Source organism: Pseudophryne corroboree, chromosome 10 (assembly GCF_028390025.1).
Source record: "Pseudophryne corroboree isolate aPseCor3 chromosome 10, aPseCor3.hap2, whole genome shotgun sequence".
NCBI classification, from domain to species: domain Eukaryota; kingdom Metazoa; phylum Chordata; class Amphibia; order Anura; family Myobatrachidae; genus Pseudophryne; species Pseudophryne corroboree.
In genome coordinates, this window is record NC_086453.1 from 43,749,081 (window position 1) to 43,765,889 (window position 16,809).

Consider the following 16,809-nt stretch of genomic DNA (forward strand, 5'->3'; position numbering starts at 1 on the left):
CGGAGAGGATCCCAACACTAATTGAATATACCTAATAAAGTAGAGAACATACACATATAAAACATTATTGAGCAGATAATACATTTTTACTGTATAACAGCATAATAAAGAGCAGTGGCGGATTGGGAACTAAAATTGGCCCAGGAACAATTTGTACAAGTGGCCTCATATGGGCAGCACCAGAGGTATACCATGTAACCATGGCGGCAGTACCACCCTTCACAAAAAAAACAGGCCACACGTGCACATCAGCCCACTGGGAATCTTCCCTGAGATCCCTATGGCCAATCCACCCCTTATAAAGAGAGTTCTATGTGTTTCTTTTGGTATCCGGACTCCAGGTCGACAACAAAAAGGTCGACATACCTTAGGTCGATGTCAATTGGTCGACACACCTTAGGTCGACATGGACAAAAGGTCGACATGGACAAAAGGTTGACAGGAACAAGGTTGACATGGGAAAAGGTCGACATGCGTTTTTCACGATTTTTTACTTTTTTGGAACCTTTTCATACTTAACGATCCACATGGACTACGATTGGAACGGTAATCTGTGCCGAGCGAAGCGGTAGCGGAGCGAAGGCACCATGCCCGAAGCATGGCGAGTGAAGCGAGCCTTGCGAGGGGACGCGGTGCACTAATTGGGGTTCCCGGTCACTCTACGAAGAAAACAACACCCAAAAAACATAAAAAACACATGTCGACCTTTTTCCATGTCGACCTTGTTCCTGTCAACCTTTTGTACATGTCGACCTTTTGTCAATGTCGACCTAAGGTGCGTCGACCTAAGGTGTGTCAACCTTTTTGTTGTTGACCTGGAGTCCCAGACCCGTTTCTTTTCTACACCTTTTAGCCAATCCCTAAACCCAGGGGCAGGTCATTATTCTGTTTGAAATTCCGGCTCTTGAAGTGGGATCAGCTATTTTCGTTTGATCTCTGCATACTCAGTCTCAGTCTCTGGTGCATCAGTTTTAGCTTTCATCTTAGAGAAATTAATAGTGACATACTGAACATCCTCACTGTTCATGTACACTGATCCTTCGTCTTCGGTTGGAGGCTGCTGAGGCGTATGGGCTCCCTAAGTGTGAAAAACAGATTTATCCTTAATTAAAAAGTGGAAGCAGTTCCATATTTATTTGCTTGCTTTCTTATATTGAAAACTTTTCTATTGTTAACAGTATAATGATACAGACAAAATGTAAAAAAAAAAAAACGTTGCCGTGATTTTTCTCATTCGAAATGCAGAAATATTGGCATCTTAATAAAAACAGTCACCAACATAAATTCCAATGCTACAGCATAGAAGCTTTGTGCAATCTCTGGGGCACCCAAGGTAGAACCCCACCAACTCCTCAGAAAAAGCACTGCTTCTTAATATAGCAAGTTTGAAATTATAGCCAAGCTGGATTGGTATGGGATCCAAGAATACGGGATGCCGGCTGTCACTTTACCGACAGCGGCAACCCGGCCAGCCCGCATACCAGCCAAGCACCAAATTCTCAGCTCATCAAGGTCATTGAGGAATTTGTCAGTGGCTGGCACACCATTCTATCACTCATTAAGCCTCCCAGCCTTAATCTTTGTGGGATAAAATCAGGCTGCAATTAGGATTAGTGTTAGGATTGGGGTTAAGATTAGACTGTGATTAAGGTACAGCTGTGGTTAGAGTTAGGGTTAGGCTGTGGTTAGGGTATGGCTGTGGTTAGAGTTAGGGTTAGGCTATGGTTAGGGTATGGCTGTGGTTAGAGTTAGGCTGTGGTTAGGGTATGGCTATGGTTAGGCTGTGGTTAGGGTATGACTGTGGTTAGAGTTAGGGTTAGGCTGTGGTTAGGCTGTGATTAGGGTACGGCTGTAGTTAGAGTTAGGGTTAGGCTGTGGTTAGGGTATGGCCGTGGTTAGAGTTAGGGTTAGGCTGTGGTTAGGGTATGGCTATGGTTAGGGTTAGGCTGTGGTTAGGGTATGGCTATGGTTAGGGTTAGGCTGTGGTTAGGGTATGGCTGTGGTTAGAATTAGGGTTAGGCTGTGGTTAGGATTAGGCTGTGATTAGGGTACGGCTGTGGTTAGAGTTAGGGTTAGGCTGTGGTTAGGGTATGGCTCTGGTTAGGGTTAGGCTGTGGTTAGAGTTAGGGTTAGGCTATGGTTAGGGTATGGCTGTGGTTAGAGTTAGGGTTAGGCTGTGGTTAGGCTGTGAGTAGGGTATGGCTGTAGTTAGAGTTAGGGTTAGGCTGTGGTTAGGGTATGGCTGTGGTTAGAGTTAGGGTTAGGCTATGGTTAGGGTATGGCTGTGGTTAGAGTTAGGGTTAGGCTGTGGTTAGGGTATGGCTATGGTTAGGGTATAGGCTGTGGTTAGGGTATGACTGTGGTTAGAGTTAGGGTTAGGCTGTGGTTAGGCTGTGATTAGGGTATGGCTGTAGTTCGAGTTAGGGTTAGGCTGTGGTTAGGGTATGGCCGTGGTTAGAGTTAGGGTTAGGCTGTGGTTAGGGTATGGCTATGGTTAGGGTTAGACTGTGGTTAGGGTATGGCTATGGTTAGGGTTAGGCTGTGGTTAGGGTATGGCTGTGGTTAGAGTTAGGGTTAGGCTGTGGTTAGGATTAGGCTGTGATTAGGGTACAGCTGTGGTTAGAGTTAGGGTTAGGCTGTGGTTAGGGTATGGCTATGGTTAGGGTTAGGCTGTGTTTAGGGTATGGCTGTGGTTAGAGTTAGGGTTAGGCTATGGTTAGGGTATGGCTGTGGTTAGAGTTAGGGTTAGGCTGTGGTTAGGCTGTGATTAGGGTACGGCTGTGGTTAGAGTTAGGGTTAGGCTGTGGTTAGGGTATGGCTATGGTTAGGGTTAGGCTGTGGTTAGGGTATGGCTGTGGTTAGAGTTAGGGTTAGGCTATGGTTAGGGTATGGCTGTGGTTAGAGTTAGGGTTAGGCTGTGGTTAGGGTTAGGCTGTGATTAGGGTACGGCTGTGGTTAGAGTTAGGGTTAGGCTGTGGTTTGGGTTAGGATTACAGCTAGGGTTAGGGATTAGGATTACAGCTAGGGTTAGGGATTAGGGTTAGGGACTCTCCAATGCTAAACCTCATGAGTACTGTAGAGGGCATGACCAAATAGTAAAGGCATGGCCACACCTCTGTACCAGAAATAGATGAAAAATAGTATAAGAGTCGCAACAAATGGCAGCAAGAACTGCACAGGGGGCACTTTAAACCAGGTGTAGATCCAGGGGGTGGTGGCCAGAAGTGTGATCACTCCACCATACACATTATGAAATCAAGGAGACTACTGGACCCACCGGTGCACAGCACACAACAGCATGTGCTGGGCTGATGAGAGAGGATGCTGCCACTGACAAGAAGTGGGGGGACACAGGTAATTAGTACCCCCTCCCTGTCTTGGTGCCACTGCCTGTCTACGACGACATTCTGCATATTGACATTTTGTACACCCCCCCCCCCCCAACGGGTTTTCAACACAAAATAATGTTAGTTTATATTTGTTCCATTTAATGTCACTCTCTTTACAATCCCACAATCTCTATAATGCTAGGTCTGGCCTAGATAAGGTCAGACAGAGGTCAGCAGAGAATTTCATCTTATACTGTGGCTAACCCTACAGACTAACCAAGAATCTCATCCAAAAATGACTTTCTCGAGATAACAAAATTCAACAAAAATTCAGGGGGAGACATATCAAACCTTTGGGAGAGTTAAAGTGGAGAAGTTTCCATAGCAGTCAAATAGCTTCCAACTGTCACTTCATAGACTGTGCTAGATAAATGAGTTGCAAGCTAATTGGTTACAATTGGAAACTTCTACACTCAGGGGCGCCAATAGCTACATCGGGCCCCAGTAATGAGAGGGGGCATGGCTAATGCGGGGGAAGCGGGCAGCAGACCGGGGACCGTCCGGGCCTCTTCAACAGGACCAGGCCTGGGTAATCAGTACCCGCTCTCCCTCTCCCGGTGCCACTGTCTACACTGCATCTCTCTCATAGAGTTGTTACATCTCTCCTTCAGTCGTATAGTAATTATTGGCAGAGCCACTTACATTACAATATTCCGTATTGCTGTAAATGGCATTACTGTCAATAGTGTTGAACTCCTTCTTGTCTTCAGACTTCGGCTGTAATGTTTTCCTGCAAACACAAAGTCAGTTATGGGATAAACAATTTCAGTGCAGATTTGGAAGACTTTCCAAAAAATATTTATAAGTGTAGGACACCTGGGTCACACAAATAACCGGCAATTCAAAGGCACTCCCCATGGCATGTGACTCTAAAATGCCGCAGTAGATTCGCTGTCTGTGCTCTGATTGGGTGATTGAGTTGGGTGGAAAAGTGCACTATTCTCATGTTCCCACAGTAATAACTAACTGTTAATGGAAAAGACACAAAATGTACCTCATGACAATTCTGAAGATCTCGTGTGAGGGAAATGTTATTTCCCAACTGCAGTATTTCTTATTATTTAAATTATCAACGGAAAAATAAAATTAATAAATAACATACAAAGGGAAAGAAAAAAGTTGTTTAACCAAATAATATAAAAGAATACATATGACTATGCAAAACACATAGGGGGTCATTCCGAGTTGATCGCTCGCTAGCCAGTTTTAGCAGACGTGCAAACGCTATGCCGCCGCCCATTGGGGAGTGTATTTTAGCTTAGCAGAAGTGCGAACGCATGTGCAGCCGAGCTCAGCAAAAACAGTTTGTGCAGTTTCTGAGTAGCTCTAGACCTACTCAGCCCTTGCGATCACTTCAGCCTATTCTTGTCCGGATTTGACGTTATACACCTGCCCAGCGAACGCCAAGCCACGGCTGCGTTTTTTCAGACACGCCTGCATTTTTGCAAACACTCTCTGAAAACGGTCAGTTGACACCCAGAAACGCCCCCTTCCTGTCAATCTTCTTGCGGCCATCAGTGCGACTGAAAACTTCATGCAAAACAACAAATGCCTTTGTACCCATACATCGCGTGTGCGCATTGCGGTGCATACGCATGCGCAGAAATGCCAATTTTTAGCCTGATCGCTGCGCTGCGAACAACGACAGCTAGCGATCAACTCGGAATGACCCCCATAGACATACCAAAGCAAATGAGAGCTCTTCATGCCACACGATAAGTGCCCAGGCTTAAAGACAAAAGCAGGATCAACTACAATAAAACCATCTAAACTAGCAAATACATTAATCAAGCCTAGAGTTCAACAGATTATTTAATTTTGTAACAATTTATTTTTTAAAAATACGGTCTTTTGATACCAACCACCCATCTACTCCTGATTCTTTCATGCTATTTTTTAATTCAAGTCTAGGTACCCAAGGTTGGCACCAATGTTTAAGATGAACTTTTTTGTAAGCTGTATAATAATATTAATATTTAACTTTTGGAAGTGGCCTTTAACTGAACCTAGTAGAATGTGTATGAAAAAATAAAAAGGTCAACTTCAAAATAATGTGTTTTCTGGAATGGAAATGCAGTGTTCTAACAGGCAAATAATCATTTTTACAAATTTCTTTTTACTCAAAAAAGAAAAAACACATGTAAGAATAAGAATACACTAAATTATAATTGAACAAGCTACAGTATTAAACATTACATTGTAGCTTTTTAAAATGCAGCAAAAAATATTAATCATATGTTATTTTTACGTGGAGGAATCGTTCAGTGCTCCCATCAATTTGGCCCATATATGTTAATCACCGGGTTCTAGACCCGATAATTATAATTTCTTATTGCATGGCAATAAGAAATTATTGTTTGCCCTAATGTATGAACAAGCACATGATGCAGTGACAGGGGCTCTGAAAGGAGCCGGTCTGCAATCAGGTTACTTCTTCTGAGGATCTCATGTCGCTATTACACGTGTGGTCTGTTGTTAATTTGGCACTAAAGTAGTCCTCATAGAAACCTACGGGGACTTCTTTTGTGGTCAAAAACAGATGAAAAATCTTATATGTCCTCTACACATTCAAGTGAAACTTGCAGGTTCACCTCTGAAAATGAATGGGGTTTTTTTAACAGCTATACCGCAAATATTAATTGGAAAATAGATATTTTTGGCCTACCATATCAACTATGAATAATGTAATGGCCATTGTCTCTCTGAACCAAACAATACCCAAGCAGTAATATTTCGGCAATAGCATTAAAGCATAACATTTTATTGAATACAGGATGAGCCTCCGATATCCAAAGTACTTGATACCAGAATTATTTAGAATATTGTAATTTTCCATATTTTGGAATATTGACGTAACATAATGATATCTTGGGGATTGGACCCAAGTCCAAGTATGAAATGCATTTATGTTTCAAATACACCTTATAGACATGGCTTAAAGGTAATTTTCTACAATATTTGTAATATTTTTTAGTAAAAGCAGAGGTGTACCTATCTCAGTCACGCTCAAAAATTTTGGGGGGTGATTTCGGAATATTTTGGATATTGAACTTTTAGTTATAAGAGATTCGGGGCCTAATTCAGACCCAATCGCTGTTGTGCGAATTCGCACAGCGGCCGATTATCGAACGACTGCGCATGCATACGGATTGTAATGCGCAGGCACGAGGCCAAACTGTGAAAAAAATCCTGCTTTTTTTATTGCTAGGTGTACGCAATTTGATTGACAGCAAGCGGGCGTTTTGGGGTGTGGTAACTGGCCATTTTCTGGGAGTGCCTGGAAAAACGCAGGAGTGCCCAAGCATTTTCAGGGAGGGTGTGTGACGTCAGCTCCGGCCCCGATCAGCCTGTTTGTATTACACTGTAGGAGTAAGTCCTGGGATGCGCACAGATTGCACAGACTGGAAATATAATTTCATGGAGAGTGAGTTGGAAATGGATTTGCAGATGTCCGCTGTCGCATGCATTCGCACACTTGCACGGGACGTTTTTTTCACTCTCTATGGGTGGCGACTATCTGATCGCAGACCTCAGGTCTGAATTAGGCCCTCAATTTGTAACAAAATGGATTACTTCCTCCTCAGCCTGGGATCCGGTCTGAAGATCGACAGTGTCTAGGTCGACAATGTTTAGGTCGACCACTATAGGTCGACAGTCACTAGGTCGACATGGATGGAAGGTCGACAGAGTTTCTAGGTCGACATGTGCTAGGTCGACATGAGTTTTTCACATTTTTTTTCTTTTTTTGAATTTTTTCATACTTAACGATCCACGTGGACTACGATTGGAACGGTAAAGTGTGCCGAGCGAAGCGGTAGCGGAGCGAAGGCACCATGCCCGAAGCATGGCGAGCGAAGCGAGCCATGCGTGGGGACGCGGTGCACTAATTTGGGATCCCGGTCACTCTACGAAGAAAATGACACCAAAAAAAATAATTTCCTCATGTCGACCTTTAGACCTGTCGACCTAGCACATGTCGACCTAGAAACCCTGTCGACCTTCCATCCATGTCGACCTAGTGACTGTCGACCTATAGTGGTCGACCTAAACATTGTCGACCTAGACACTGTCGATTTGATGAACCACACCCCTCAGCCTTAATGGGTAAATATCAATTAATGAAATACGGAAGAAAAGAAATGATAAAAAGATACTTACTTTCTAATGTACTGTATTATTAGGAAGCCTGCTATGAACAGAACAACAATGAAAATGACCCCACAAGCTGCACCAATTGCCAGGGCATTCGAGGCCGATGGAGCTGCAAAAGATGGGAAACAAAAGTGTGCAATGTCATTTATTTCCATAGTAAGGGGCTGACTGAAGGTTGATGTTATTTCCATTATCTGGTTTTTCTAGGATGGTTTTTGATCTCTGCATGCGCGGGAGCAGCACTGCATATGTGCAGATCTGGTCTTGTGACGTCAGTCGCAGTTCCCCAAAAGCCGCAGCATGATTGAGATGCAGCTGGAATTTGGTGGAGGCCACAGTGAGCATTGCAGAAAGCGAAGACATGTCGGATTATTTTCTGAGCGCGCCGAAACCAGCTGCTCCTTCCGCAGGTGTAGTTTTACTGCCTTCGGTAACATAGGGGTCTATTTACTAAGCCTTGGAGAGAGATAAAGTGGACGGAGATAAAGGCCCAAATGTTTTAAGCCTTAAAAAGTGATAAAGTGGAGATGGATAAAGAGTGATAAGTGACCAGCCAACCAGCTCCTAGCTGTCATTTTTCAAACACAGGCAGGAGCTGATTGGCTGGTCATTTATCACTCTTTATCCATCTTCACTTAATCACTTTTTAAGACTTAATATATTTGGGCATTAGTACCAACCAATCAGCTCCTGTCATTTTTCAAACACAACCTGTAACATGGCAGTTAGGAGCTGATTGGCTGGTACTTTATGTCTCTTCACTTTATCACTCTCCACAGCTTAGTAAATAGACACCATAGTTTTGTCGGACATTCTGAGTAATCTAAGGGTTACTCAGATTTCTGATCATGCAGATGATCCAATATTGCATCTTCGGATGTAGGCAGTGGGTCAGAAAATCCTGCACTGGGTGACTTTTTACACCAGACGCCTCTTGTGGCTTTTGCATTTTTTTGCACAGCCCCTGCGCACAATGATTCCCCAAGATCCTTCAGTTCCTGGATTCAGAAGTTTTTTTAATTTAACATTATAAGGCTCATTCATGTGCGGTTGTTCTTGCTGCTGCCGTTGCTATCTTTTGCCGTATGCAATTGAGATTATATGCTAATATGGGCAGAACCTACCTGAGCATAAAGACGCCCGCTGCTGTTATTTCCACCCGACAGTATAAAATTGCTGATACATACTGTAGGTACCATTGTCACACATCAGGTCATGTCACTGAATCTGGGTGCCTTCAGTAGACGTGCAGGCTGAGATGCTCTCCAGAAACGTGGGCCCTCCAGTATTATTACTATCCTTTATTTATATGGCGCCACAAGGGATCCGCAGCGCCCATTACACAGTACATAATCAAATGAGCAAACAAGAAAACAGCACTTACAGTACAAGACAGTATAGGACAGGTATAGAGAACCCGGGGTTAGGTGCCATCAAAGGGAGTATGGAGTATAAGATAGTGTAAGTAAGAAAAGGAAAGGCACATGAGGAAAGAAGTCCCTGCTCTTGTGAGCTTACAATCTAAAAAGTGAAGGGCTAACAGACCGGAGTGACACAGAAGGGGTAGACAGTGAGCACAGACAAGAGGGTTAGTAGGAGAGTTGGTTGGGTTTGGTGAAGAAGTGGGTCTTGAGAGCCCATTTGAAGTTTTGTAGAGAGGTGGAGAGTCTGAGGGAGAGAGGTAGAGAATTCCAAAGATAGGGAGCAGCATGTGCAAAATCTTGTAGGTAGGAGTGGGAGAAGGTAATCAGTTTGCAGGAGAGACGAATGTAAAGAGAGATAAAGTCAGAGACGTAAGAGGGAGAAGAGTGGGTGAGGGCTTTGTAGGTGAGTGTGAGAAGCTTGAATTGGATTCTGAATGTAAAGGAAAGCCAGTGAAGGTCCTGCAAGAGAGGGGATGTGGATGTAGTACTTTTGGTGAGGAAGATGAGACGGGCAGCAGCATTGAGGATAGATTGGAGTGGAGAGAGGTATTTTTGAGGGAGACCAGATAGGAGGAGATTGCAGTAGTCCAATCGGGAGATGATCAGTGAGTGGATGAGGGTCTTAGTAGCGTCCTGGGTGAGAAAGGGTCTGATCCTGGAGTAGCAAATACAGTTTGCAATAGGGAGGCATATCCCAGTATTGGGAGCGGTGGGATCCCGGGATTTGGGGCCAAAATTACCAGAATTTGAATCCCAGGATTGGAGGTTCCAATCCTTATATTTTAGGATTGCCCTGCGCCTGCGCTGTTTCATTTCTGTGGGGCAGAGCTAAGCACTCGGATCAGAGGCTGCCCGGCTGTGCGCTGTGCCACGTGACATTCTGGCTGCCCCATGCTGGCCTGCCCCTTCAGCCGCAGCAGTACTCCGTCCGTCCCCTGTGCCTGTGGCAATAAAAGTTGGCTGAGGGAGCTGGGATGGGACTCAGGAGGAGGAGGGAGCCCTGCTGCTGCAGACCAGTGCAACAAAGGCCAGCTGATCCCCAGTGAGACAGTGCAATTGCCTGGGCTCTGCTTGACCCTGGTTGTGCCCTATCATAACACCACAGCAATAAAATAACATTCATGGCCCAGCAAAGGACCACAGAGTGGTGAAGTGAGCCAGTGGAGAAGTTGCCCATGGCAACCAATCATCTGCTACATATAATTGTATAGAATGCCCTTGATAAATGTTACTTCAAAGCTGATTGGTTACCATGGGCAACTTCTTCACTGGCTCACTTCTCCATTCTAGTCATTGCTTCATGAATAGACCCCCAAGTATCTCACACTGTATGACTCAAAAACGCTTGGAGAATTTGAGGCATATCTGTAGCAGGGATGTGCAGTGAGTTAAATGGCTGAGGAGGCACTGGCTAGTACCAGAACCAGATTCACACAAAACATATGAGCCAAAGGGTTCATGTGGGAATTATACACAGGAGCAGCAGTATATACATCTGGGCATTATACACAGGTGTAGCAGTATATACATGTGGGCATTATACACAGGTGCAGCAGTATATACATGTGGGCATTATACACAGGAGCAGCAGTATATACATCTGGGCATTATACACAGGTGCAGCAGTATATACATGTGGGAATTATACACAGGAGCAGCAGTATATCCATGTGGGTATTATACACAGGTGTAGCAGTATATGCATGTGGGCATTATACACAGGTGCAGCAGTATATACATGTGGGCATTATACACAGGAGCAGCAGTATATCCATATGGGCATTATACACAGGTGCAGCAGTATATACGTGTGGGCATTATACACTGGTGCAGCAGTATATACATGTGGGCATTATACACAGGTGCAGCAGTATATACATGTGGGCATTATACACGGGTGCAGCAGTATATACGTGCGGGCATTATACACTGGTGCATCAGTATACGCTGCTGGAAATTTGGAGAGTTTGATCAGAGATGTGTGGAAAAGGGAGGCGGGGGGAGGCACTGCTTCACCATATACTTTTTACTCCAGCGTTTTGACTATAAAAATGATTAGAATAATACAAAGAAGATATTTGTAATATATTCTTTGTATTTTTCATATACTTTATATGGTTAAAACTCTGACATTTACATATGACCCCTCTGCACTCATACCCATTAACATTGCAACCAATACTTACTGTTACTCAGCAGAAGAAGACTCAGCTGCCCATAGTTATTGGACGCCAAGCACTGTATCTGCAGAACACTGGGCAGGCTTACTTTCAGAGTGCTATTCGTCACTGCGTTTAATGTCACAGTGGAAATATTAAGGTCTTTTTCATTATAGGAAGACGTATAGAGTTTCTCATCAATCTTCCATTGCAGGACTGCCAGTGGAAATGACTGGATTTTACAAGTACACTCAATGTTGTTTTTGTCCTGCAGGCAAGTGGAATTTTCACCTGCTAATGTTTTCGGTTTATCTGTAACAACAAAAGGAAATTTTATGATAGCGACATACATGTGGATGTATGTATACTGCATAATTGTAAAATAAGGCATTTTAAACTTATGTTGACATAAACCTTAAATAACTGAAATAACTGGCAATTTATACTGCAACTCAAGGATGAACGCATGGGGGTATATTTACTAAGATCCCGATTTTGACCGATTTTTTATTTTTTTTCAAAGTGTCATCTCGGGAATTTACTAAACAGAAATCTCGGCAGTGATGAGGGCATTCGTATTTTTTATGAGGGCAGAGAAAAAAAAATCGAATGAATACACCATCGGTCAAAAACGCCTGTTATTTTATACAACTCGGTAATTTACTAACAATTCGTATTCACAATCACTGCTGGCAGTAGCCAAACACTGCCAGTAAATGTTACAATTCGTAAAAAAAGCAGTTTTCAAATAGACCTACTTTTTTTTATCCGTATTCTGATAGGCATGCATGGATCAGTGAAATCTGTGCATGCTTATCAGTGGGAAGGGGTGTGAATGGGTTAAAAATAAAAAAAAATTGCATGGGGTCCCCCCTCCTAAGCATAACCAGCCTTGGGCTCATTGGGCCGGTCCTGGTTGAAAACATACAGGGAAAAAATTGTATAGGGTTCCCCCATATTTCATCAATCAGCCCCGGGCTCTGCGCCTGGTCCTGGTGCAAAAAATATGGGGGACAAAAAACGTAGAGGTCCCCTGTATTTTTAACACCAGCACCGGGCTCCACTAGTCAGAGAGATAATGCCACAGCCGGGGGACACTTTTATACTGGCCCCTGTGGCCGTGGCATTACCCCCCCAACTAGTCACCCTTGGCCGGGGTACCCTGGAAGAGTGGGGACCCCTTAAATCAAGGGTCCCCCCCCTCCAGCCACCCAAGAGCCAGGGGTGAAGCCTGAGGCTGTCCCCCCCATCCGTGGGCGGTGGATGGGAGGCTGTTAGCCATAGTATAAAAATAAAGAATATTGTTTTTTGTAGAAAAACTACAAGTCCCAGCAAGCCTCCCCGCAAGCTGGTACTTGAAGAACCACAAGTACCAGCATGCGGGAAAATAACGGGCCCACTGGTACCTGTAGTTCTACTACAAAAAAAATACCCCCCCACAAAAAAATACACACACACTGTGACAGTACAACTATAATTTACAAACATGCACACTTACACACACACACACACACACACACACACATACTTACCTATGTTGACACGGAGCCCCTCGGTCCTCTTGTCCAGTAGAATCCACGGGGTACCTGTAAATAAAATTTATACTTACAAACAATCCGGTGTAGATCGGTCCTCTTCTTTATCTTTATAATCCAGGGACTTGTTTAAAATAATAAAACGAAGAACCCGAACCGCGCACTGAAAGGGGTCCCATGTTTACACATGGAACCCCTTTCCCCCGACTGGTGGGACCCCCCGTGACTGCTGTCAGTGAAGGTCCCACCAGCCAATCAGCGAGCGCCACGTCATGGCACTCTCCTGATTGGCTGTACGCTCCTGCACTGTCAATCAGGAGGAGCGCACTGGTTACAATGTAGCGTAGCGGCGCTCCATTGTAACCAATGATGGGAACTTTGCAGTCTGCAGTTAACTGCAAAGTTAATTGTGGTCACCCACAAGAGTGACCCCAATTAACTTTGCGGTTAACCGCAGACCGCAAAGTCCCCATCATTGATTACAATGGAGCTGCGCTAAGCTACATTTTATTATTTTCAACAAGTCCCTGGATTACAAAGATAAAGAAGAGGACCGATCTACACCGGATTGTTTGTAAGTATAAATTTTATTTACAGGTACCCCGTGGATTCTACTTGACAAGAGGACCGAGGGGCTCCGTGTTAACATAGGTAAGTATGTATGTGTGCATGTATATAAATTAAAGTTGTACTGTCACGGTGTGTGTGTGTATTGTTTTTTTGGGGTATTTTTTTGTAGTAGAACTACAGGTACCAGTGGGCCCGTTATTTTCCCGCATGCTGGTACTTGTGGTTCTCCAAGTACCAGCTTGCGGGGGAGGCTTGCTGGGACTTGTAATTCTTCTACAAAAAACAATATTCTTTATTTTTACACTATGGCTATCAGCCTCCCATCCACCGCCCACGGATGGGGGAACAGCCTCGGGCTTCACCCCTGGCCCTTGGGTGGCTGGAGGGGGGAACCCCTTGATTTAAGGGGTTCCCACTCCCCCCAGGCCAGGGGTGACTAGTTGTAGGGGTAATGCCACGGCCGCAGGGACCAGTTTAAAAGTGTCCCCCGGCTGTGGCATTATCTCTCTGACTAGTGGAGACCGGTGCTGGTGTTAAAAATACGGGGGACCCCTACGTTTTTTGTCCCCCATATTTTTTGCACCAGGCGCAGAGCCCGATGCTGGTTGATGAAATATGGGGGAACCCTACACAATTTTTTTCCTGTATTTTTTCAACCAGGACCGGCTCAAAGAGCCTGAGGCTGGTTATGCTTAGGAGGGGGGACCCTATGCAATTTTTCTTTCTATTTTTAACACTTTCCACACTTCATTTAATGTACACAGTGAAGCCCTGCACGGATCTCACTGATCCGGCCGGGATTCATTGTGTTAAATCCAGCAGTGTTTTACTAATCACTCCCGTAAAACACTGCCCGACAATACGAATCACATCGACATTGGAAAATACAAAAGAAGACAACTCGGCTGCTTAGTAAATTACATGCACTTTCTTCAAAAAGTTGCAAATTAACACAACCGATGTCATTCGAATTTAATCTCCCACCAAATCCCTACAAATACGAATGTTAGTAAATATACCCCATGGTGGTAAATTTACTAATGATTTACTAATGATCAATGTTAAAACTATTTCAAAATCATACGTACGTAAAAATGTGATCTAGACCCTGAAACACAACATCGATGTTAATTGATTTCGAACATTTCTTAATCGAACATCGATCTTTAGTAAATGAACCCTATCTGGATGCATCAAGCAATGAATAGAGGGGACAAGTGAACCAGAGAAAAAATTCCCTTAGCAACCAATAAACTTGTACCCAGGGCCGGACTGCCCATCTGGCGCTTCTGGCAAATACAGGTCCCGGCTCTCTGTTTTGTCCCTCGCTGCCACCGCCGACACCCGGAGTGCCCATTGCTGAGCAATATGGGGCGTGCCACGAGTCCATGACCCCTGACTCACAGCATGCCCCAATTTGCAGTGTCCACACGCCCTGTTGCTAAGCAATATGGGGGCGCGCCGCAAGTCCACGCACTCTGACTCGTAGCATGCCCCCATTTGCACTGTCTGCGTGCACCTTTCTTGGCACGTGCCCCCTTTTACGTGCGTACGCGTGGATGCCAGGGCCGGAAAGAGGTCCCAGTCTGTCCCTGCTTGTACCGATCACTTTATAAAACATACATAACAAATGCTACCTCAAAGCTGATTGGATTCTATGTGAAACCTCTCCACTATTTTCACTGCTTGATATATCGACTCCATAACACTTTATCTAATAGCCAAACTGATAATATAAAAAATATAAAGTTACTGTAGAATATAAAATTTCCTGTTTTCATGGAATTTATCATCGTTAAAGTGCTGGGTTAAATAAGAACCCAACTCGCAATGGAGTTTCCTCCCTAAGCAAGGGACTATCCCCCATTGTCTATACAAAAGAGAGAAGGATGAAGTAAGTGAATATACTGCAAACAACTGATATTAATGATCACATGAAAAGTTGGGTTCCTCAGTAATTCATTCAGGTATCATAAAGGCAAAATAATGGTTTGAATTCTTACTTAGAGCCATTTTTATCTTTTATTGTTTTATTGTTCATCTTTAATTTGAGACTTTAATTAATCTTAAGGAATTGACAGTCAACTAAAAATCAAGAATTTTTTTACATTTTTTTTTTTTTAATGAAACAAATAGTTACTGATAATAATCCTGTTTTGGAACTTGTAGTAATAACATGATAATAGAATTTAGCAAACACATAAAAAAACATGTTAGATAATAAAAAAAGGCCTATATATGATTATCGTAGCAATGCCAGCAAAAGCATGTAAGTTGGTCACATATTAAAATAAAATAATAAAATTCATGACCGTGTTCTTCTTCAAATCATTAATGATATCTTAAAATCAATAATTTATTCATAGAACCAGTGGTGGCAAGAAAGGTGCAAAATATCCTGATTTCACCTTTGTATAATAGTTATTTACTTACATGTCACTTTGATGATGACTGAAGCATCTGACATCCCATGAGTGTTATTAGCTTGGCAGGTATATGATCCTTCCTCACTGAGTGATATGTTGGGGAGGTTGAGTTGCCCCGAAGAAAGAGGTGGAATAATGTGATGATCCGGCTTTATCCAGAACACAGTAGCTGCTGGAGAACTTTCTGCAGAGCAGAGAAGAGAGAGAGTGGATCCCTCTAGAGCGTATGTAACATTAGAATCTTCCATGATACAGTCTGCAGGAAAAAGATAAAATGAATTACATTTCTTTTTATTTTCTAAAGGAAATTTTTTTTATTTCTCAGATTCAATGGTCTATTTACTAAGACTTGGATGGAGATAAAGTGGACGGAGATAAAGTACCAGCCAATCAGCTCCTAACTGCCATGTTACAGGCTGGGTTTGAAAAATGATAGTTAGGAGCTGATTGGCTGATACTTTATCTTCATCCACTTTACCTCCATCCAAGGCTTAGAAAATAGGGGATCCGGTCTCTAAGTCGACAGTAACTAGGTCGACAATGTCTAGGTCGACCACTATTGGTCGACAGTAACTAGGTCGACAGGGTGTCTAGGTCGACAGGGTCTTTAGGTCGACATGTTCTAGGTCGACAGGTCAAAAGGTCGAGTTTTTCACAATTTTTTTCTTTTTTTTTTTAACCTTTTCATACTTAACAATCCACGTGGACTACGATTAGAACGGTAATCTGTGCCAAGCAAAGCGGTAGCGGAGCGAAGGCACCATGCGGTGCACTAATTGGGGTTCCCGGTCACTCTACGAAGAAAACGACACCAAAATAACATAAAAAACTCATGTCGACCTTTTGACCTGTCGACCTAGAACATGTCGACCTAAAGACCCTGTCACCCTAGACACCCTGTTGACCTAGTTACTGTCGACCAATAGTGAGCCATGCGAGGGGACGTGGTGCACTAATTGGGGTTCCCGGTCACTTACGAAGAAAACGACACCAAAATAACATAAAAAACTCATGTCGACCTTTTGACCTGTCGACCTAGAACATGTCGACCTAAAGACCCTGTCGACCTAGTTACTGTCGACCTTCAATACCACACCCAGTAAATAGACCCCTTAATATCTTGTTAATCAGTGAGACAAGTATCTGCTCCTTGG

General features: G+C 43.6%; 1 protein-coding gene across 1 annotated transcript in view; it reads right to left on the reverse strand.

Moving 5' to 3' along the window:
- Positions 1 to 805: 805 nt before the first annotated feature.
- LOC134965161 (sialic acid-binding Ig-like lectin 10) overlaps positions 806 to 16,809 on the reverse strand; it is a 111,509-nt gene continuing 95,505 nt past the window's right edge. Inside the window, exons 6-10 of the mRNA XM_063941682.1 lie at positions 15,663 to 15,911; positions 11,152 to 11,436; positions 7,548 to 7,650; positions 4,032 to 4,119; positions 806 to 1,078 (exon numbers count right to left, since the gene is read on the reverse strand). Of these exons, the coding sequence (XP_063797752.1) occupies positions 920 to 1,078; positions 4,032 to 4,119; positions 7,548 to 7,650; positions 11,152 to 11,436; positions 15,663 to 15,911 (884 nt within the window). The 3' untranslated portion in view covers positions 806 to 919. The remainder of the gene's footprint in view (positions 1,079 to 4,031; positions 4,120 to 7,547; positions 7,651 to 11,151; positions 11,437 to 15,662; positions 15,912 to 16,809) is intronic.